At 38.4% G+C, this 24,230-nt stretch overlaps 1 protein-coding gene across 1 annotated transcript; it reads left to right on the forward strand.

The window, feature by feature from the left end:
* Positions 1-1,329: 1,329 nt before the first annotated feature.
* LOC117306805 (protein DD3-3-like) lies at positions 1,330-22,918 on the forward strand. Its single transcript, XM_033791326.1, has 14 exons — positions 1,330-1,511; positions 2,303-2,356; positions 2,933-3,019; positions 3,992-4,087; positions 5,489-5,627; positions 7,613-7,729; positions 13,276-13,437; positions 14,368-14,573; positions 15,126-15,227; positions 15,737-15,898; positions 16,695-16,868; positions 17,400-17,635; positions 18,069-18,285; positions 19,333-22,918. The coding sequence occupies exons 1-14, from the start codon at positions 1,432-1,434 to the stop codon at positions 19,841-19,843; spliced, it is 2,343 nt and encodes a 780-aa protein (XP_033647217.1). The 5' UTR covers positions 1,330-1,431; the 3' UTR covers positions 19,844-22,918.
* Positions 22,919-24,230: the final 1,312 nt, after the last annotated feature.

Here is a 24,230-nt window from a genome sequence, read left to right on the forward strand (position 1 = left end):
ATACCCCACGGACTGGACGACCTGTATAGCATACAATGAGTGGGACATTGATAAAAATCGCAGAAATCACCGTATCAGCGGCCGCGGACGGTGTAACTCGATGTAGATCGGCGGCACCACCGAGTCGCCGCGGTTTATGGTCAAGTTCATGCAACATCATATCCCCACTCAAGGCAAAACCAACTTACACCAATCTGCTACTAGGCCTGGGGGCCTAGCCCACGCAAATGCCATACTGGTACAGTTTCCCCATAATTGGTGTAGCCGCATGAACAGAAACTATACTGTCAGACTCGACAATACACTAACCTGGTGCCACATCCTGAATTTCAGCGGATGATCCGGCTGAGATCATGTTTTTTGTTTTTTTGTTTTTTTAATTTTTATTATTGGTTTTCGTCCAATTAGGCCTACCTAGTATGGCTATTTCTCTATTAGTAATTAGGCCCTCCATATGCATTCCAGGGCAATATCAGACTGTTTAATATAATGCACACAGGAGCCCCCACTTGAAATTTCACGAAGGGTTCGACTCCCGTGCGCGCGAGGACGCAAGACTTGATCTTTTTGCTCTATATTTCTCAATATTGAAAGCAATCATAAAAACACTACTTTTGAGCGCTCACTCACTGGATAGGCCCACCGGCAGCGACATTACAAAGGGGAAGACAGTTCAACGGTGGTTGGGTGTTTTTTTGATATCGCCGAAAAACAAGAATACACAGATAACACCTTATACTTCGAAGTGGAATGTTTCTCAAAATGCTTTACTCCCGAACGGCTTCCCGGAGGCTATTAATAATATGACAACTACAAGCTCTGGAAATGAGCAGTTGTTTCAACTTGTAAAAAAAAAAAACAACAAAAAACACGGAAACGGTTATCCAAGGACCTTGCATGGTGGGCTTCGTTTGTTTGCAAATGTTTCTATGAATAGTTATGAAGAATCATCGTCCTTGCCTCGTCGTACACGTACTGGTACGCTTACTGGATACCCTAATAAGGGTATACATTGTACTCAACTTTGTTATCAATCCGCACTGTGGTGTCGTTCAATGGAGGCAAATTACAATAGCCTACACAACAAAATATGGAATGTAAACACAATTTGTATGATCTAATACTCATAACAAAACTTGCTAGTTTGCACTTTGTGAAAACAACAATAATCATCTTGCATTCAACGAGCACTATTAGTGTTGGCGGATGGCTACTATTTCACCTGGTGCGCGGGGGGTCGTCACCGAAGTCGTGAGCATTTGGGTTAAAGGTCATAGTTGAAGTCGGTCTCGTTTGTTTGTTGTTGATTTACGGTTACAGTGCAGCTAGTGAAGTGACTTGTCACAGTGAGTGAGTTTTGCTGTCGCGCTGGTCGCGATCTAAAGCTGTTTCAGAAGTAAGGTACACATTTACTTGTAGTCGACGACAATCATGTCTACAATGAAGGTTTTTGTGTCAGTACTGATGTTCTTGGTGGGTGTGCAGAGCGATATGTATCTTCACAATCCAAGGTGAGTTTCTGTATTTTTCCCCCTATATAACGTGCCGTTGATTTGTTTTTAACTTGACGTTTCGCGCAATTTCGAAACTGCGCAACTTGATGACAAATTATTGTTTGTCGTATAATTTATTCATTGTATAAATATTAAAACAAAGTAATGTAAATTGTGCTGAATGATCCTACCACCGTGGTATACATCATGTATCATGTCTAAAAGATAAACAAATTTCCGTATCCTGCCACCACTTATTCATTTGTTATTTATGAAATAAATTACTATATATAAATAATTAGTATCTTGATTAATTATTTGATTGAGATATTTTTTTCCCTAAAAGTTTTAGTAAATTTCTACCTCTGTCCATAGTACCATTTTTTGCGGAAATGTTGTGGCACGATACTGAAATCTTTCCCCATAAAATTATTGTGTTGTTGTCATGGATATTAAGATCCTGTTTGATGTAGCCCCCTGCCCTATTCCATAAATATATGGCCAACCACTTTTGTATCCAAAGCAAAGGACACAACGTGGATTGGCCCGTTATATACGTAGGGGGCTAGTTCAGTGTTGTGGATTATGTTGTTGGGCTGTTATGGCTCGCTATTGTCTTATCATAGTGGCGACTATGAAAGATTAGACCGATGTTAAAAGCGAGCCAATAGGATGTACTAGTTGCGATAATCATAACGCTCCTCCCAACGGTGAAGAGAAGATGGAGGGTTACGAGGAGCGCAACTAGATGTACTTAATCTAAGTGGATACACAGACTACTATTTTGTATGTATTGTTATTTATTACAGGGGTAGTAACAATCGACTTGATGAGGCAAAGAGAGAAAGAAACAATGGAAACAGGTGAGTCATTCTCTTGCAGAAGCGTCACTCTCCCTGTTAGGATTTTATTTCAAATATTTTGGATCATTCTATAATACCAACAAAACAAGGACAGAAAGAACCCTTGAAATGTTACTGAGGACATTCAAACATTGGAGTGACCAAGTATAATGACATTTCTCTATGCCTATAAAGACAAAAGTCCAATGCCCGATTTAACAAAGCATGACATCATACTTTGGTGTTAAAGATTGATTGATAGTCTTATGATCGCAATCTTAAGATAATATGAAACTAAGCCTAGGGGTTGATTGCACAAAGAGTTACAGTCCCAGGAGTTATTTAAAACTTAAGGCATAGTCCCAAGTTAGAACGAATAACTCGTCCTTACTCGAGATAAGACTAGTCTTAACTCTTTGTGAAATCCACCCCAGCTCTTCAGTCTTTGTAAGTTAAGATTTTCCAATTTTTCTGAATTTCACACACTTTACATGCTACTTAATGTATAGCTGAGTACTCTGAACAAATGAAGAAGTACAATACGAGTGATATTTATTTATGTCTATTTTTCTTGTTTGTATTTGTTTTGCCTGACAGATTATTCGACTCTCAGAATAATAACCGAGGTGGATACAATGTTGGCAGTCTGGCCTACATGGCTGGCTCAGTTCTTCAGATTGAATGGTAATATGTCACAAAGTTATTTAAAACTCAACAAAATGTATTGTTTAAAGGCAGTGGACACTATCGGTAATTACTCAAAATAATTATTAGCACAAACCTTTACTTGGTAACGAGTAATGGGGAGAGGTTGGTAGTATAAAACATTGTGAGAAACGGCTCCCTCTGAAGTGGAGTAGTTTTCGAGAAAGAAGTAATTTTCCACAAATTTGATTTCGAGACCTCAAGTTTAGAACTTGAGGTCTCGAAATCAACCATCTAAACGCACACAACTTCGTGTGACAAGGGTGTTTTTTCTTTCATTATTATCTCGCAACTTCGACGACCAATTGAGCTCAAATTTTCACAGGTTTGTTATTTCATGCATATGTTGTGATACACCAAGTTAGAAGACTGGTCTTTGACAATTACCAATAGAGTCCACTGTCTTTAATTGTGAACCTTTATAAAGTCTTCAGATTGAAAATAAAATAATTGATTTTCCCATCTTGTTTCTTGAAGTTCAATAATAATAAATCTGATGTGAATAAATTTATTTTAATTAAACTGAACCCTCTGTAAATTGTTTTTTAAAGATTGTTTGTGTTTGCACTTTAACACTTTTAAGATTCATTGCAGCATTTTTATGGGAGGGGGTGACGCATTATATGGTTTTGTGAGTCTGCATTGTGCACAGCTCTGTGGTGTTTCAACCAACAGCGTCTGTGCATGTGTGAGATGTAAGAACATTCCATGGAAAAGGTCTCAGATTTTTTTGTCCAGGATCAATGCCTTGGTGCCCTTCATATTGTCCCAAATGAAAGTTAAAAATCCTCCATAGGCTGTGCCCCTTGGCATGAAAACCTACCTTACCCCTTTTTAGAATCGAGCATCAATCCTGACCTTATGTTTTGAAAAAATTATGATTAGCCTTTGTTTCTAGGTTTTCTAAATCAGTTATTTGATAATGTTATTCTTCTTCCATCACAAACATAGGACCAATCAGCACAGCTGTTCTGACCCCAACGCCAACTGTGAAATTATCCTTCAGTACATGTGTGGAGATCTGGTCAGGGATGGATCAACAACAAGGTAACTAAACACATCCGCCATAACTGATTGAAGTCACTGTACTTCTCTATGTGTTTGTGATGCCATTCAGCTAAATGAGTCATTTGTCAGAAATATATATAATGGAGAAACAAACCAAAACAAACTAACGAGTTTAAAAAATTCACAATTTTTGTTTATTTCAATACCAAAATTTGTTTTGTTTTATTTTGGCAAATTCCTTAAAAGAGGTAACAATATGCATTGTAACAAAAAGTGTTGGTGTATTTTCATTAAAAAAACTCAACTTTAAACCCCTTTTTCTCAGTTTTATTTTCTCACATTTCTTGGTGCTTTTGCTTGCACAACTTTTGAAATCAAAGTTGGTATAAACATGGGGTTTTAACCGTTAAAGCATAGATCATGCTCTGTTCAAATGTATCATCCAACTGAAAAATTACCCTTCTCAACAAACAACTCATTTTGCTTTGTCCCATCACATTATTTTGACCATAGGTAGTTCAAGAATGTTCGTAGCATTTATTTTATATTCATTGGCATTTTGTCTTTTTAATCATAAATGTTGGTGTTGAAGACACAAGAATTGTTTTTATAAAAAAATAAAAACCAAGAAATCATCACTATTCAAACAATTTGTATTTAAGGAAGAAGTATGTTTAAAGGCAGTGGACACTATTGGTTATTACTCAAAATAATTACTAGCATAAAACCTTTCTTGGTAACGAGTATGGGGAGCTGTTGATAGTATAAGACATTGTAAGAAACAGCTCCCTCTGAAGTGGACGAGAAAGAAGTAATTTTCCACGAATTTGATTTCGAGACCTCAGATTTAGAATTTGAGGTCTCAAAATCAAGCATCTGAAAGCACACAACTTCGTGTGACAAGGGTGTTTTTTCTGTCATTGTTACCTCGTAACTTCAACGACTGATTGAGCTCAAATTTTCACATATGTTGAGATACACCAAGTGAGAAGACTGGTCTTTGACAATTACCAATAGTCATAGTGTCCAGTGTCTTTAGCTCTCATTCAAAATGGACTAGATGTCAGAGTTGAACATGAATCTGTTCTATGTTGCTACATTTTAGTCAAAGGTTGTCTAATACTTTTCTTCTCTAAAACCAATCATGACATTTGGCAAGAATACAAACTGTAATAATAATAATAATGTTCAACATATCTAGTGCGCCATGTCTGTCAATGATGACACTCCTGGCGCAAAAAACAATAACTCTGCTAATACATAATGACACATTAATGAAAGAAGTGTCTTTGCTTGCAATGTATTTTGCAAAAATACAACAATCTACACACAAATGAAAGATGTGCCAGTTGTTTAATTTTAGGAAGGAAATCATCAAGGCCTAAACAATTATTTGATTAATCTAAATAATTGATTGCTTCCCCTTTCATTTCCATGTAGTACAATCCCAGAATATCCAAGCAACTGTGCCAACTATGACTGTAATCAGGATATTGAGTTTGGTATGCATGAAAGCTACGATGAGTATCTCAACTGCAAGCTAAGAAAGAGAGAGGCTAATCTATTCACTGCCGATCAGGTTAGATTGGAAATTCTCTTCATCTCGACTAACCATCGGCCATCCATCCCTACCGACGTATCCATCCACCTCTTCTCACCATCTAACCCCCTCCCAACCTTTTTCTCACCACTGTACACCCCTCCAAACCCTCTGCCATCTTCTCACCATCTAACCCCCCTCCCAACCTTATCCATCCACCTCTTCTCACCATCTAACCCCCCCTCCCAACCTTATCCATCCACCTCTTCTCACAATCTAACCCCCCTCCCAACCTTATCCATCCACATCGTCTCACCATCTATAACCCCCTCCCAACCTTTTTCTCACCACTGTACACCCCTCCAAACCCTCTGCCATCTTCTCACCATCTAATACCCATCCCAACCTTCTTCTCACCAAACCCTCTGTCATCTTCTCACCATCTAACACCTTGCCTTTTAACCCTCCCCTTACTAGTACCTTGCACCCCTCCCGACCCTCAGCCTCCCAACCCTCCCCCAGAAAGCTTGAGATTTTCTGACCTTTCACGAATATAAGAATGAATTTCTTGCGGTAAATGAAGGTCAAATGCAAATCTGATGTGGCAAACTAAGCAGAAAGTATACACCAAAACATGCTAGAAAAGAAAATCTTGCTGAAGATAGCACAAAATGGCAAATACTTATTTCCATTGGGTCCTTGGGGCACGGTCATTACGATGGTGAAAACAGTAGTCTAGAAAGACTCAAGCAAATACAAATGTAGCTTTTGCAAACTGCTTACCAATTAAAAGGACCTACATAATGGTATAAATATAAAACAAAAAGAGGTAATGCCCTGAAGTCTTGACTCTAGCAGAGTGTAAAAGCGAAAGCTCAAGAAGTTGGACACCTAGATCCAGCCAAATGCAAGACAGTCATCTGCACAATAACACCTTCATCTCATACTTGTTCATGTACCAGGCACAGGTCAACGAACACCTGAGACTTGATGAGAAATTCTGTACAAGGAAGGAAGTAAATTCCTGATCATCGGAGAGCGTGTGATAACTATCCCTTTGTTATATGATGTACCTTCCTGTATGAAGCTTTATACCTGGTGGGATAATGCCAAGCATTTCCTGTATCCCATCTGATTACACAAAACAAATCTCTCATTACTGTCTAATGAGAAAAACAATCAACACCTTTGTGTCATCTTAAACCAGGAAACGCATGCAACTGTAAAGTATTCTTCTAATAATGACATGTGCCAGGGATGCAATGTCACAAAAACCCTAATTACAAAGCAAAATCAACTTATCTGAGATGACTGGGTGCTCTTTTTGTTCCCAGAAATGCTGCAAGGTTACTTGGCTTTGTTGATCTAATTCTCATTAAGGATGTGCTTGTGTTGGTACCTTGGTGTTACGTGCTGATGATATTGTAATGGTCAGGTGTGTGTGGGATTATCATCTGGGAAAGAGGAAACTCACAAGGTTATGGAAATGAGGAAATCAAACACTCTCAAGGACCAATTGCATCATGTTAAATAATGCTGTCAAATACTAAAGTTCAATAACTTGGGGTTCTCTGATTGGAAGTTGTCAATTAAACCCTCAATTCATTCTGCTCAGTGCATCCCACCGCCATAAAACCTACTCCCATTCCCACATATACCCTAAGCTCCATATAATCCCCTCTAGGTTGTTAATGACCAAATAATAAATAAAAAAAATAACAAATAAAAATGCTCAAATAGCCCCCCCCCCCATGAAATAAAACAATGCACCCTCTCCTGCCTTTACTGCCGTATGCCCCCACCCCCAATGATGTCTGGTTACGCCACTGTACTAATGTAGGCATACCATCATGATGAATGTAGGTCTAGCAGTTTGCGGGTTAAGTTGGTATTCTTTTAGTGTTGGATGTTTTAGCAGTGTGTGGAAGCATGGTGGAAGGACCCTAATAATGACTTCTAGGGAGTCAGGTTTAGTGAATCAAAATGTTTTAACCTGATTGTTTTTTTATTATATTTTACCACAGAACCTGAAAGGCGATTCTGCAAGATATACCAGACAAAACCCTAAGGGTACCCGGCGAGGGTATGAGTGCCCAGAAGAGCGTGACTATTACCCCTACTGGGGACCATCCTCTTGGAGGGTAAGGTGTTTTTTTAAGTTGTTGGGTTGTGGGTAGCAGACCTTTATGCTTCGATTTGAAAGTGCGAGGGCACCAAGGCATTTCTTCCATGGTAACAGGCACCTTTATGAGGAAATTATAAATTTCTACTGAAGAGCATTTTAAAGGGCACCCAGCTCCGTGAATTGTCATGCCTGGGGTAGATGGGGAATAATGATGCAAAGCAGGCCTGGAACTAAACCGAGGCCACGGAGGCTGTGGTCATTGTTGCCCTGGACTTGGTCTTTTTTCTCCTTCAAATGTTTCCACATACCGTAACCTTGGGCATATAGGCTGCCCGGTGTACAGAAGTTTTCATAAGCTGTGGCTTATATTCCAAATAAAATGGTACCTTCAGATTTTTTAATGGAAGTTCCCGAAGTTGTAAAGTGAAAATGGCCTTGCCCCTCAGAGAACCTGGCATCGCCCATTAAACTCAAACAAACTCATCCTTACCAGGTGTGTGAAGTTATGTCTGGAGCCTTGCAACAGTGTAATGTTTCATTATGACTTATTGGCCAGTAACAACTTTGAACCTGACAAAAATAAAAACAGATTTCAATTCATTGCTCTGCTTACTGTGGAATTCTGTACTCACTACCCATAGAATAATGTGAAGAGCGCCCTGAGCGCAGAATTCCTTGTTTATGAAATTAGGCCCTGAGAGCTTGCAATTAGGCTAGAGTTAAAAAAAAGGTGTCCACTATTAACATTGTTTCCTAAAAGAAAAACATATGTTCACAACTTTGATGACTAAGTTCAAAATTCTTTCATGATAAAAAAACAACTTAGTATTGACATAAAGGAAGAAACAAACAGCCGGACGGTAGTTCTGAGCTGTCAAGTGTTGAATCAGTCTACAGAATAAACTCACATTGACACTTGAGCCAAAAACTAAGGTCATTTCAATTTTTTTCCCAATTCTTAAAGTTTGGCGGTTTCCCTATTTAGTTCAGTTTACTTGCTGAAAGTCTGTGTGTTCTAACAAGTCTTATCAGGTAAAGATAGCGTTGTTAGGGACCAATGTACAAAGTGTATCAGAAATAATATTTGAAATATTTATAAGTTTTGGTTCAATAAACTTAACTGAGGTAGCTCACAAAAATATTGCCATTTTAGGAGAAATTCACTTGGTCACACCTGCGTGCGTTAATCAGCCAACCTGTTCATAATAGCAAATAATAATACACAGCTTTTATATAGCAAATAATAATACACAGCTTTTATATATAGCACTTCACACTACATATTGAAGCGAATAACCAGAAAAATCAATACACAATACCAAGAATACAACTTGATGTGTTACATACATTTTTGTGAACCTCTCCCTACATTTATCACAATATTTCCCCAAATGAACAGAAAGTGTGAAAAACACAACGAACGCCAACAAATGTTTGAAAACCAATTACGTAGAGATAAACCTAGACCTTTCCATTGTTAATAAACAAACCATGCTGATTGGCATGGACGGTGAAATTGTTTTAAAAAAATTGTAATTCTGCAAACTGAGTGTCAATTAAATAAAGTCCCTCTAATGATTGGTTGCTTTGTTTCCAACAAATTTGACAATTTTTTATTTATTTTGTGTAGCATTTTTAAGAAATGTAGCTGAATCTGTTTTTGCTTTGCATGGCTTTCCTTGATGATGGGGAATATTGTGATAAATGAAGGGAGAGGTTCACAAGAATGTATTGAACACATCAAGTGGTATTCTTATTTTTATTTATTTATTATTTATTTATTTATTTATTTCCAGGCAAACAGTTCATTCAAAGAATAGGCAATAAAAAATATGACTACACAGAGAACAAGCCTGCTGATAACCAAAAAGCGAAAATAATCACTATCTAAAGGCGATCCAGACAATAAAAATAACAAAGGCACAAAAGGGCACAAGGACAAAAACGACATAAAAATTGCACATCAAAAACCATATCAAATATAAATATATAAAAACTATAGAAATTACATTAAATTTTGTACACAAAAAATAAAGATCAACAACAAGACCACGCATCCTCGCTCCTTTCAAAAAAGGTAGGAAGCCAATCAAATTCCCTCCAAATCTCCTTAAACCCCAATACTTTTTTCCTACAAAGCCAAAAAAAATACAGTTATTTGAATATTGCACAAAACTAGTGAAACCAGGAACCTCAAAGGAACCACAAAAAAAAACCAGGTAGGCGATTGAAGCTAAACTAGAAGGGAAGAACATGTTTGTAGATTACTGACTTATACTTATGAGAGTCAATAGCTTTTTCTCTAATGGGAACGGGTAAGCTATTCCACACGTAAGGGAAATTGATAAAAACGGATTGTTTAAAAGCATTAGTTCTAGCAAAGGAAATTTTAAATCTATAATCATCCAGATGCCGGGTAGAATGCAATGTAAGACAAAAGTAAGGAGAAGTTATTTGTGACGGTCTGCAAAAGTATTGTGTATTGATTTTTCTGGTTATTCGCTTCAATATGTAGTGTCAAGTGCTATATATAAAAGCTGTGTATAATTATTTGCTATTATGAACAGGTTGGCTGATAACCGCATGCAGGTGTGACCTCAGTTGGCAAAAACTTGGGCTGTGACATAGCGATAAAAAAGTCTATATCTCATGTAATTTATACTTCCATGCTCGTATCAAGAAAGAAGGATTTGAGTGTGACACTGAAAAACTCATTGTAAAGTTATTCAATTAGGCGTGTTACAAATGTACTTGTTAGTCCTAGTACTTTGTTGCAGTCAGTTGGTCGCAGTGTGCATGGTTAGCCAACCACACAGCTTCTAACAACAATCCTGTAGTCGATGCATTTCATATATATCTTTTTCCCACAGTTATCAGGAATACTTGATACACAATCATGACAATAGCTATTGTTGAAACCGGTCATGACATGGCTTTTTTTTTTGTGCAAAACCCTGACATGCCTGAACTGTTGAACAATAGCTTTCGTACATAACTTTAAAAAATACAAATAAGGAAGTACTTGTATTTATTTCACTCAATGGTGTGTCACTTTCTTGGAACAATACTATGTTTGTATAAAAAGCAGAATGAACATGTTTTGTATGAACATGTTTATGAAAAAGTTAATGACGTGAAAATTCTGAAATTTGATTTGTCATCCAACGAACATTTGGATACGTAAACCATGGATGATATCCTTTAGAACATTAATTTGATGTATTTGATTTATATTGCACCCAGACAAGCCAGAGAACTCGGCAAAACTGTCATAAATAAGGGGATCAATGTGTGGTGAAGAGGTCTTCAACTAGTGGTTTAATCCCAACGAGGCCTGGTTCTTGATAATTTTTACCGAGACAAAGTCAATGTAAACGATCAAGAACCAGGCCTCGGCGGGTTTAAACCACTAGTCGAAAATCGATTCAACACACTTTGATTCCCATTCATAAATACCTTTTCGGTCAAAAACATCAACACTTTTTGGTCAAAAAGTAAAACAAATGCAAAAAATATAATTGTTCAATGATTTCTTTCAACACAACCCCCCTTCAGCACTGAAATGGTAAGGCCCAGTCAAGGCCCTGGGGTAAACATCTCCTTATAAGGGGATGATGTCTGCGTCGCGCATATCGCGAGATGCGGCACATTTGTTTCAGCCGTTGCTCTCGACCAATAGGAATGAAGAAACTGTCTTTATAAGAACAGGTGCAAGCTCGCGTGTCACGCCCATGTTTCAAAACTTTTTGCTGGTCATAAACAAAGGTTTATACACACCCACATGGCGCGCTTTCCACCAATAATGTAGGAATAGCGAAACTGTCTGAGGTATTTATGAATATAGTTTTGGAACTATGTAAGTCTCTGCCATTTGAGAGTGTAGACCTAAGCCCATACTCTTAACTCCAGTACTCAGTATTGGTTTTATTCTCAAGGGCTAAATATCACACCTGATAAACACTGTGTTTAACAACAACATCAATTGGGACCTAAATTGAAAGTCCTCCATCTGCTGTCAATTTTTTTTTTTTTTTTACCATCTATTATAATTGTTATCTTATTCGGAACAAAAAGACATACTTTAACAAAGTCTAGGACTTTAGAATCTGCAGTGCGCATAATAATGTGAAAGAATGATTTAATGCCCATAGTAAAGTACACACCGATAAAGTTCGTTATTACTTATGTAACACACCTAAAGTAAACGTTGACCTTTAACAATTTAGTTAGTGACAAAGCCCAACTTAAAAAAGCCCCAGCATATAGCCCAAGTGTTTACTCCTCTTTGCACTTATTGACAGTAATTAACAAAATACAAATCAGATAGTAACTTTATGATTCCTTTAAGTAAATATTGTTACGGTAATAATGCGCTGAGTAAATACGTCAGTGCTTTGTAAATAATGTTTGTACTGATCAGTTCATTTCCAATGAGTTATAGTCAACACTATTACTATGGTAATTTTTACATTATGGGCAATATGCTGCCAACAGAGGGGGGTATATTAAATTAACAGAACATGTTCAAAAAGTGGATATTATTGAGAGCCAATGTGGAATTTGTTTCCCTTGTTATTCACTTCTGTACAGAAAAACATTTCTTTGAAAAGTTTGTTCAGGCATGGTTCTTTGGTTTAAAAGCACTCCGCACTTATGACGACGCTTTTCCTTGAATGTCAGACAAACATTGCGCCACTATCTCTCACACGATCAACGCAAGATTTCAGTAGCGTTAGTCCGTAAATGCGAGGAAACATAAATCTGCGACATGTACGGGCCCATAGTTTTTATGAATTTTAACGAGTTGTCTGAGGTCTGGCTGTCTACAGCTTTTATTTTTTAGCATTAATGGGGAGCGCCATTGAAAGCTGGGTCGTAGATTGGTTTTTGTAAATTATGCAAATATAGGTAAAATTTTAAAAAGAAAATACATTAGAAGTTGCGTTTATTTTGTTATTTTGTTTAAAACAAACACAGATCATACCCAGCAGAAATAAGTGTGAAAGTTCCAGCTGGATACAGTGTCTATTCAAAAGAAAACAGCAAAAAACTATCACAGTATTTTCGCATGAGTGTTGATTGCCATCGATGTTTATCGAGGAAGGCAACAGAATTTGCAAACCCTCAGAAATCTAGGAGTCGTTACAATCATGAATCATTTCTCAGATGGAATTTTTGTTGGGGTGATAAGGTATCAAGACCATTGCTTCAAAGGATTTTCTTTCTTTAAAAAAGTTTACATACTATCAACTACTGCTGTAGCTTTTTTTACGGTTTTTACTTTCTGGATTATAAAATTAATTTATGACCCTTCCTTTAACTCTCTGATGTTGAGAAAAAAGTGGCTCAACTTCATGGTGTTGCTTAGTTAGTTTATTGCTCACAATAAAGCACAAAATTTTGCGAGCCAACACTCCAGAATTTTGTGATTCAATTAGTGCAATGAGTAGGAGGAGACTCAGTGTGTGTCGTATTATTATTATTTGTGTTAAAATTCATTTCAATATTTTTTCTGATATTTACTTTTCATTTAAGCAATTCCGATGTTGTATTTGCTTTTAGGATATTGCGATTATGACAAACGATGCCACGAGGTGCCCTTATTTCCAAGCCGAGAGTGCTAATGTCAAAGCTCGCTATGGTTGCAGGCTTCCTATGGCGATGCTTCAAGCAAACTTGAACTCGCGTCAGGCCATCATCCCAATCACTCAAGAAGAATGTGAGGTATGTAACAAGATACTTGGTTGCTATGGTAACCATAGAGGAGTCCAGACAAACACTCCCAACCCTCTTTGGATTGAATATCCAACATACACAGATTATAATCCTACTTTAGTAACAAAAGATGTGCAGATTGTTGTGAAGGATGATCTACATCGCGTTTATACAAAAACAGTCTAACATGGAATGCTCTCTAAGTGAAAGATTTGCTAATGTCACCTTTTCGCTTGCTGATAATGTTGCCAAGAAAGTCTACCTTATTACTACTTTGGAATCTTTCTCTTTGCTGCGCATGGACTAAACCAGCATATAAAAAAAGAAATGTATTTCTGCTTATATTTTGAGAAGAGTAACAGAAGTTCACGACGCCAACATTTGAAGAGTCAGTTGCGTGTCTCGGCCGAGTGGTTAAGACATGTATGAGTACTAAAGGCTCTGGTTTTTCGGCTCAGCAAAGTGTGGGTTCGATTTCTGGTCATGGCACATGTGTTCTTGATGAGCAAGATACTTTACTACAATTGCCTTTTCCTTCAGATGGGCATTAAGCCGTAGGTCCCTCGACATGTACTAGGCGTGGTACAGTGCGTAAAAGAACCCATAGTAGAAGAGTAGGGGGTATAACCCCAGTGTTCCTGGTTCACGTAGAAGACACACTTGTTGACAGGTTTCCTCAGGCTTGTGAGCTAAAGTCATTAAGTTCACTTATGAAGCATCCTTGGCTTCATTACCAGAAATATATATTAACAATCCTCTTTTAGATACAAAGTAGGAATTGAAACTTTGCATGGTGGGTGTATAATCAGTCAGGTGAGGCTTGCGGCAGCACCATGTGTAAATCTCTTTTGAGTAGCGATGGTTCTACAAAAGAACTGGTTGTTTTTGTTTTTGTGATAAAAATATTCCACTAATTGTTTTATTTTTTTTCCAACCAAGGCCGTTGTGTTCCCAGAGGATGCCGGTGATGAAGGCACCAGGGGAGTCTGGGCAGAGATCCCGGCTCATGGTATCGAGGCGCCAGACTGTAGAGAGAGTCATTGGTCTCGTGATAATCACCTTGGTAACGGTGTATCTGGAGAGACGTTGTCCTATAATTGGACTCTACCTAACATTGAGCATGAGAGATGTGCAATGAGGATCAGGTAATATTAATATTGTCATGTTTTTTTAAAGGCACTGGACGCTATTCAAAACCCTGCAAGAAGCAGCTCCCTCTGAAGTAACATATTTTTTGAGAAACTTCTCACTTAAATAATAAAAAACTTTATTATGCATTTGAAAGCACACAAATTGGTGGAACAAGGGTGTTTTTTCTTTCATTATTCTCTTGCAACTGCGATGACCAATTGAGTCAAAACTTTCCCAGGTTTGTTATTTTATGTATATGAAGTGAGAAGACTGGTCTTTGACAATTAGCAAACATATCCAGTGCTTTTAACAACAATGTAAAGGAATGGTAACTGCCTCAATCAAAATATTTTTTTTCAATCTGAAAGCTCAGTGGTGGATAATAAGTTGATCTCAGTTCAAATTGTCTAAAATATATTTCTGTATAAAATACTGGTGCGTGAAAAAGATCGAAACCACTGTTGTTAATTCTGAATGCAGCAGTTTGAAATTTACATCTGATATTTGATTTCTTAATGTGAATATTGGTGCGGGGTAATATTATTTTTTTAATGTCCTTTGTGCAGGTACAATATTTCTACTGGTGAATATAACGGGTGGGATGGCGCTGTAAATGCTTCGCTTAATGCACAGAGGAATCAAGAAAGCACGTTGGATGTCACATCAAGGTACTTATCATCGTCTACTTACCCTGGCCCATTTATGTGTTTACATGCTGAAAATGTGCATGGTTTTTCTATATATTCTCCCAACTCGCACAACTCATTAAGCTTAAATTTTGTGCAGGTTTGTTATTTCATGTACAATGTTTGATCACACAAAACACGTTCACTGTCTGCAAATATTTGTCGGCTCTTCCGACTATATATATAATATAATTAACAATTTATAACGCACACATATCTGTCTCAATAGAGACACCCAAGGCGCACAAAAAAGAAAATCAACGTAACATTTGACAGAAAACTTGAAACTGAATTAGTAAGAATGCTTGAATAAGCATGTCTTTAGTCCGGTCTTGAAGCCTCGAAGGGAGGTAGCAGTAGCAATTTCTCTTTGAAGAGTGTTCCAAACTCGTGGTGCAGCCACACAGAACGAGCCGTCTCCCCACGAGTGTCTCGCTATATGTTCCTTTTAGATATGGATTAAATACGATAAGTTGTTTTTCTCTTTTCAGGTTTGAATTTGCCACTCCTGCAGATGGGGAAGCCCGTGGATATGTTTATGAAAACAACCCAGAAGTGGACGTGTTTGGAAACGTTCCAGGGACAACTAACAGAAACTTTGAGCTCCGTCTTGCAATCAATACGGCCCAGCTTGGCAGAACTTTCCAAGATAGGTAAATATTGATGTGGTTCTCACCACACCTTCCAAAACATTACAGGCCTATATGCTTCATTTTTTAAAAGGCAAGGGCACCAAGGCATTTTCTCCTTGGCAAAGGGAACCCTATGAGGAAATTGTAAATATCTACTGGAGCATTTCAAGGGCACCAAGGCAATGACAAGGGGGCATGGAGGCAATCGCCTTTGTTGCCTCCGTGAAGTATCAGGCCTGACAATTACAAAATAGCTTGCCAGCTTTAAAATAACCTTGTCAATTGACTTATTTTGGAATGCTTAACAATATTTTCTACTGTACTGCATGACTGAAGTGTTCATGGACAGTTCTGGACCTAGTTTTATAGCTCTGCTGACTGTTAATGAAAAACTCACAGTTACGGATCATAACAAATCTGCGTAGCAAGACAATTTTGCTTGTGCTGGTGCAGATATCACATTGCTTAGACTTTTTACTTACAAAAGCTTGAGCAGAACTATTTAACTGACCATGTATTAATGTTTCCAGCAAGCACAACATTTCTTGGTTAGCCATTGAAAATTAACAAATAGTTCACCCGTATGGAAGAAATATAAACTATGTCACAGTTAAACAGTTCAATCATTATTATATTAAATATAATTTTTCTTTTTTTTTGCAAGTTTCCAGACACACTCACAAGGCCTGATGAAGGGCACTTCAAGGTGTGGGCTACAATCTATTTTTTCCAGTGGCCGTTACCGCCTACTCCTTTGGATGAAACAAACTTTGAGCATGGAATAGCCCCTTAACTCTTGTCTCTTGTTGTTGTGTAGATCCCACACTTTTGCCGTTCGGAAACGACCAGCCTCTGTCCCACAGGCAGCTACCATACGTAACTTAAACGTCCGTGGAAAGCGAGGAAACATTGTTCAGGTGTACCCAGGTGTGGAGTATGACTTTGTGCCGAATACTGTGGAGACTATGCCTGGAGAATACATACATGTTCAGTAAGTGATCCTCACTTTAGATGATGGTTGGGTGTGTGGGTGGGTGTGGGTATCACACCAATCCCTATTGGGCCACGGCGGGATTCAGATCGGGGTCCTGATAATAATAATTGTAATTACATGGCATTTTGAAGGTTTCACTTTCTCTGTATAACATTCAAAGGTGCCGGTCCAGGTCAATCCAAGAATTCTCAGAGTTTTGGAAGTGAGAAATGTCATGTATATTTCTAAGATATTTAGGAAGAGAGTTCCATAAAGCGGGGGGGGGCAATGTTTGAAAGTGGAAAGGGGAGTCCGCGTAACAAAAAGCATGCTGCCCGACGACCTCAGACCTGGCCTGACATGCTGATTCTGAAGCATGCTTTAAAGGTAGGGAGGGGCTGAACCATGAAGTGCTTTGAATATCAGGAGGTTGAATGTCCTAGAGGTGGAAGGCAAGGCAAGCTACCACTATGCCAACCTGACCGTTTGTGCGTCATTGCATCGTTTATTTGAAAGCTTCTTCATCCTTGGAACTCTTCCCTTTTTTAGATGGACCGGTTCAAACACCAACCCCAACAACAATGACGGCCAAGGTCTACCAGGCACAGATCGTTCTAACCTTGTGATGCTTGAGAATCAGGTCTACACAGAGGGCAGTCTGGCGTATTACACTCCCTACTCTAAGAATGGACACTTCGGCAGGAGCTACCCCCTCAACTTAGATGATACTACCTTCCTTGGATTCAGCCGTGCGGAGCTGGAGGACATGGCTGTGCTGAGTAGTCGTGAGTGTTTTCATTTCATTTAATCCACAGTTTAAGCAAACAACAGGGCTGCTTAGCTGTACATTGCTTTGCAATTTTTTTTTTAATAAAAAATGAGCGGGAAAACAGTTAAAGACGGTTCCTTGGACTTGGTTTTTTTGTTCCAGGCAGAAGCAATTCAACCTGTAACTGCCCAGGCCTCGAATTAAGCCACGACACTTACAACAATTCCTGTGGTGCCCTGTGCTTTTGCTGTGCTGCCCTTTGCAAAGTTCCAATACAAATTGACACTTTCCTCATAGAAGGGCTCCTTACCAAAGGAAAATTGCTCTGCCCCTTTGGGAGCGAAGTTCAAGGTCTGTCTACCGTCTAAAGTCATATCAGGGACTGAAGTTGAAGGCCACACTCTCCTAGAGCAAAAGTAAATCAACGTTCCCCTTTTTGTTTCCATTAGATCAATTTCGTGGTGAGATGTCTGAATTAGACGATGCCGGAACCTTCTACGATTCCAAGCCTCTGGCCGTCACCAGCACCGGACACTATCACTACATGTGCACCAGGAATAACAACTTCTCTAACCGCAGTCAGAAGGGACGTATTGTGTCTAAAGACACTCCTGTACAGTATACTGCTATAGGATGGACAGGCGGAAAAGTTGAAACAAACAATGGGTGAGTGGATTAGGGTTTTATCAACTGGGTTATGGGTAAAGGAAAAAGGAAAAAGTTGGTTTGGGTAGATTACTAGACACCCCTGTACAGTACACTGCTATAGGATGGACAGGTGGCCATGTTGAAACAAGCAATGAGTGAGTGGATTAGGATTTTATCAACTGGGTTATGGGTAAAGGAAAAAGGAAAAAGTTGGTTTGGGTAGATTACTAGACACTCCTGTACAGTACACTGCTATAGGATGGACAGGTGGCCATGTTGAAACAAGCAATGAGTGAGTGGATTAGGATTTTATCAACTGGGTTATGGGTAAAGGAAAAAGGAAAAAGTTGGTTTGGGTAGATTACTAGACACTCCTGTACAGTACACTGCTATATGGGTGTAGACATGATATTCTTCCTACTTTAGTCTGATTCAAGATTTGTTTTGCCCTTGGTCAATTTTTTGAAATTGTGCTTAAATAGCCTGAAAAGTCTATTAAAGGCTACACAATTTGTACATGAAGGACAGCCCTTGTACTGAAAGGAATTTTCCTACTTTTTTCCAAAGACTGCATATTATGCCTGTGGGTGAAGGAAAAGTTGGTTTGGGTAAATTTCAAGGCACTTCTGTACGGTACACTGCTGTTGGTTATATGGAGATCCAAAAATTATGATAGTTTGTTTTAGTAGGTTTAAGTTTTGAGTTGTAACCAAAGCCCCGTTTGTTGTTTAAGTATAACTCACTTTATTGTACTGTATAGATTTTTAAGAAAAATCAAATACAAACAAGGTGTGCTGGCAGGAAGTCCAGCAGCCGATTTCACAAAACGCTAGGATGAATCCTATCTCGAGTTCCTAACTTAGGATGGGTTCAATGCGTCCTAACGTCAATGGTTACGGAGCTCAACTCGTCCTATATAAGTCCTAGGATAAATCCGTTAGAAAGTTAGAAAGAGTTTGATAGAATCTTAATGTGATGTCAAAGGTACATGGTCTATGTAGCTATTGCCTGTAACATTTATGAGACATTGACACTAATTCTTCTGTCATCATCTGTTCCATTCAGAGTCCTAGAGTTCACCCAAGGAACCTTGGACCATCTTGAAGACATCAAGATGGAGGAATGGAGTCCCGAGCAAGGCCACGAAGCCGTCAAGGCCAAGGGTGGTGAGGACAACCTCCCCGGTGAGTACTACGAGAGTAACTTCGTGGTCATCACACCCGTCGAGAAGTTCACTGTGGAGAATAGAATGTTTAACGTCCGCATCAAGCTGAACGAGGCCAACACGGACACGGTCGGGGTGTACCGCAGCGACCCCGGTACCCTCAACAACTGGGTGAAGATCGAGTCTCAGATGGAAGGGCGGGAAGCTGTATTCTCCGTCGACCAAGGAGGGGTTTACGTCATGCGAGGCGTTGCCAACGGGGGTGCTGTTGCCGGTATCGTTGTATGTATTATCGCACTCGTCGTTGTGGTTGGGGGGTCAGTTTTCTATTTCAGGAAACACCCAGACAAGTGGGATAATTTATCCAAGACATGCAGGTCACTTACTTCCTCCACCAACAGTCGGGTATAAAATGACACTAAGAGAAACCCTGGCCTACTATCATACTTTCCACCATCTTGATCATGTACCCTTTGTATCATAGTGTTAATGAATATCGTTGGCATCATTACAAAAAGGTACCATACTATTTAACCCCCTAGCCTCATTTTGATCATAATTTGGTTGTACTGGGATAAATGGCCATCATAGGTCATCCAGGAATACATATTTTTGACCAACCTATGCAATGTTTAGAGATTCCAACAACAATAATCATTTTTAAAACAATCTATGTTCAACTAGTCATATTCTTAATTTTGTATGTGTTATCATCTTCATAATTATTATGATGTATGTTATTTTTATACGTGTTTACGGTTTGAACCTGCCATTCAGTATTTTCCACCTGGCAGTGTTGTTTTTTTTTCAAGTAGATGTATTAATATATTTATTCACATGAACAATTATTTTACCTGCACATTAACATTTTTTAGAATGTTGATTTTCTGGCATACTATTTGATAAAATTTTTAATTAAGAACTTTAAAGTTTTTAATTTTAAATGATCAAAGTGCTGTGCTAGATAAGTGGAAGATTTGATTCGGTTTCCTTCAAGCCACTCCTTAAAGTTTCAGAAGCATCCCAGGTTCTGCCATGAGTTTAATTCAAGTCAAACAAATCAGTGAATCAGTTTATACTTGCCCACAACCTGACAAGACCTTCATAAGCTCTCCCCAATGAGCTTCCATGGCATCTTCATTCCAGTTATCTTATGTACCACCAAAAATGTCTTTATGTTAACCTTACACGTTTTCATAAATAATTTTTCGCATAAAAAGAACTGCCTGTTCCCCTTCAGTTGCTCCCCAACCCCCTTTTCTTCCTCACATTCCTACATTCATCATCTATGCTTTCTCTAACAAACCTCTCAACATCCCTACCACATCCCTTTATCCCTTGAGCAACCCCCCCCCAATTTCCTTCCCTTCCCACCCCTCCCCCAAGCATGTTGAATTTAATTAACACTCCCCTCTCAACACCTCTCCCCATCCCTCCCCTTCCCCATCCCCCTTTCTATCTCTTTCTTCCCCTTCCCTTCCCTCCCTAGCATCCAACACCTTTAACCATCCCTCACTCTCCACCCTATCCCTCCCTATGTACCTTCCCCTACCCATCCCCTACCAACACCTTTCCCCCACCCCAATATTACCTGTTCCTGATGTTCATCTATTATTTCACAGTGTCTATCTGCCTTTCAACCCCCCCCCCCCCCATCCCCACTATTAACAATTTCATTTCTTAATTCCTTACAATGGGTGCAATATTCCCGAAAGAGTGCTAAGATTTACCCTCGAATTGCAGTGCATCTGGCACTGCCAATCAACCAGTCTACGTAAAACCACTGAACAACAAAAGTATCAGTACTGAGTTACTAAGGCATTGCATGGGGTATCAATGTTTAACAGTACAACTATGTACATGTAATATGCGGTAACATCGTGTAGTTTTATTTCTATTTTGCTGTATATATTTGTTCTTGGGAACTTGTCTTGCTATTAAATAATTCAGAGCAGGGAAGACTACTTACACCACCAATAATAGCTATGTTATTTGGATCATAAATCTATTACTTATGGTGTTATCTCTTATCATATTGTTCACCTTTTGGTTTGACCTTATGGAGTTCTATTTCAATTAAGTTCATTATTTTTATTAGCAGCCCTCCGTTTCTACAACATGTATACAAACAGGTTTTTCATTGTGAATGTGGCTGCTTCATCGGGACCAATCTCTAGCATAGGGTCGAAAAGCAATTGAGTCTGGTGGATATGTGATCTGTGCAATGCATATTGAGCTTTAAATAGAAGTCGGGCCAATATTAAACTCTCTCTTGGATGGGATTTCTGTCATCCAAGCATGGCCGATCAAACAAGTAACCCCAGAGGCAAATCTGAAATTACAACTAGCTTCAAGAAAACATGCTTTCTCCCAAACAAATCTTGTGATATGTGGTAATCGATACTAGATATTAGGTTTATAAGCAATATACTTTACAGAATTGTCAGGAGTGTTGTAAGACATTGAACAAGGAAAGGATGTATGATCACTCCTAAAATCTATTGTTCAGTAGCAGGCCTCGTAATAACCCATGGCACACACAACTATTGCTGTGGTGCCCTGTGCTCTTGCTGTCATACCCTTTGCAAAGTTCCAAGACAATTGTATTTATTTTTCTCATAAAAGTGCTTATTACCAGATGAGTTATTGCTATGTCCTTTCAGTACGAAATTCAAGGCCTGCAATAGATTTGTAAAATTATCAATTAAAAGACTTGAAGGCTTGCACAAATTGGAAAGGCAATAAAGATTTGCAAAACAACATGTACTTGTTTTGAGTGATGGATGGTTCTGAGAAGAACCAATGGACTCAACGTTTCGGTCAGTCTACCCTATCAACAGGATACACCATTCTTCTCAAACACCTCTATTAAGATTAAGAAACATTGATTGGAATGCGTGTATTACCTCAGTTTGCGGTAGTTCCACTACAACATCAATTCAGCGTACAGATTAATTGAATGAAAACACTAAAATGGTCGAAGGTGTTGCCCTTAGTCAAAAACATTTAATAACACTTCAAACAATCGTGTATTTATAGTGCCTTATTCTCTATATAAATTTAAAAACAAAAATGGTAAAGAATTTATGTAAGTATTTTGACAGCGTCTTTCTTGGTTGTAATAATGTGAATTTTATCAGAACTAACTCTATTACAATGTATTTTACAATCAAATGCATTTGGGAATTAGTCAGAAACTTTAATCAATAATCTATCTAGTACTTATTTGTGTATATTCGGCGGGTTGTGTATACGTTTTCTGTTTTCTTTTTCTAGAATGCACTGTCTCAACTTAAAACATTCCGATTATTAATTACTGTCAGTATTTCATATTTTCCTTTACAATCCGCTGGTCGGAAAAGAATGATTTCATCAGATCATGTATTAATCAAATCTTGGAATAATAAATGTGCTAGAATATACTCTTGATTTTTATAGCTGTACGTTATTTGATATTCTTGTAATAAAATTCAACATTTCACCTAATAGAATCCTTTAATGATGTTTTTTCTTTGTGGTTTGTGTTGCATTTCTTTTAGGAGGGAGGGGGTGCTGGCGCGAAACATTTGTTTTTTATAGCTGTACGTTATTTGATATTCTTGTAATAAAATTCAACATTTCACCTAATAGAATCCTTTAATGATGTTTTTTCTTTGTGGTTTGTGTTGCCTTTCTTTTAGGAGGGAGGGGGTGCTGGCGCGAAACATTTGTTTGGGTGAGACATTGGAAGGTATCGCTCTTGGTGGCAATAAAAAAAACTATTGGCTAAAGGGCCTACAAGACAGCAGCTTTCGAAAGTATAATGCATTTTGAGAAACGTTTCACCTCGAAGTGATGAGGTTTTGTAACTTTTTTTTATAGTTTGTATGCCCCTGAAGTTAAATCCGAGAAGCATTACCGCGTAACGCTTCTCAGATTGGGGAGTATTCTTCTTGCATGAGCATAATCGTTCCGGATTCTCGGAGATATCTTTTTATATAAAAAAATGCGCCCGGATTTTCAAATGAATTTTTCGCAAGTTAGTTTTATTGTACACAGTAATACAATATTTTCTATGATTTAAACAATTGAACGGTTCCAAAAACCAAACGACCTTTACGAGACGATTGTCTTGTTATCGAGGGAAGTTCGTGAGCTTGTAATGTTTGCAATTACGGTGACTGCTCTATATTCTGACACCCCCATATCATGTTCTGACAACGACCCCCTCGTGATTATACATGCTGGGTCATGAGTAGGAACCAACACAACCAAAACGACAACTTGGAGGCAACCAATTGCGTTGTATATGCACACACAAGAGACGTTCTTCTGGCTGTCCCGAAGAAAATAATTAGAACATTCTTGTGAATGAATTTTTCTTTTTGGAGATTGCCTTAAACTGGTTGCCCGTAAATTGCGTCGTGTGACGTGAGACCTTAATAAGTGCCCAACTACCTTTAAGAGCAGTGGATACTATTGGTAATTACTCAAAATAATTATTATCATCAAACCTTTCTTTGTAACTAGTAATGGGGAGAGGTTGATAGTATAAAACACTGTGAGGAAACGGCTCCCTCTGAAGTAACGTAGTGTTTTGAGGAAGAAGTAATTTCCCACGAATTTGATTTTGAGACCTCAGAATTAGATGTTGAGGTCTCCAAATCAAGCATCTGACAGCACACAACTTTGTGTGACAAGGGTGTTTTTTTATTTTCATTATAATCTCACTTCGACGACCAATATACTCAAATTTTCACAGGTTTGTTATTTTATGCATATGCTGAGATACACCAAGTGAGAAGACTTGTCTTTGACA

This window comes from Asterias rubens, chromosome 2, assembly GCF_902459465.1.
Source record: "Asterias rubens chromosome 2, eAstRub1.3, whole genome shotgun sequence".
Taxonomy (NCBI): domain Eukaryota; kingdom Metazoa; phylum Echinodermata; class Asteroidea; order Forcipulatida; family Asteriidae; genus Asterias; species Asterias rubens.

Coding starts and splice junctions, on each gene's coding strand:
- LOC117306805 (XM_033791326.1), top strand. CDS start 1,432: ATGTCTACAATGAAGGTTTTTGTGTCAGTACTGATGTTCTTGGTGGGT. Junction 16,869..17,399: donor GGAGAATACATACATGTTCA/GTAAGTGATCCT, acceptor TCCCTTTTTTAG/ATGGACCGGTTCAAACACCA. Junction 18,286..19,332: donor AAAGTTGAAACAAACAATGG/GTGAGTGGATTA, acceptor TGTTCCATTCAG/AGTCCTAGAGTTCACCCAAG.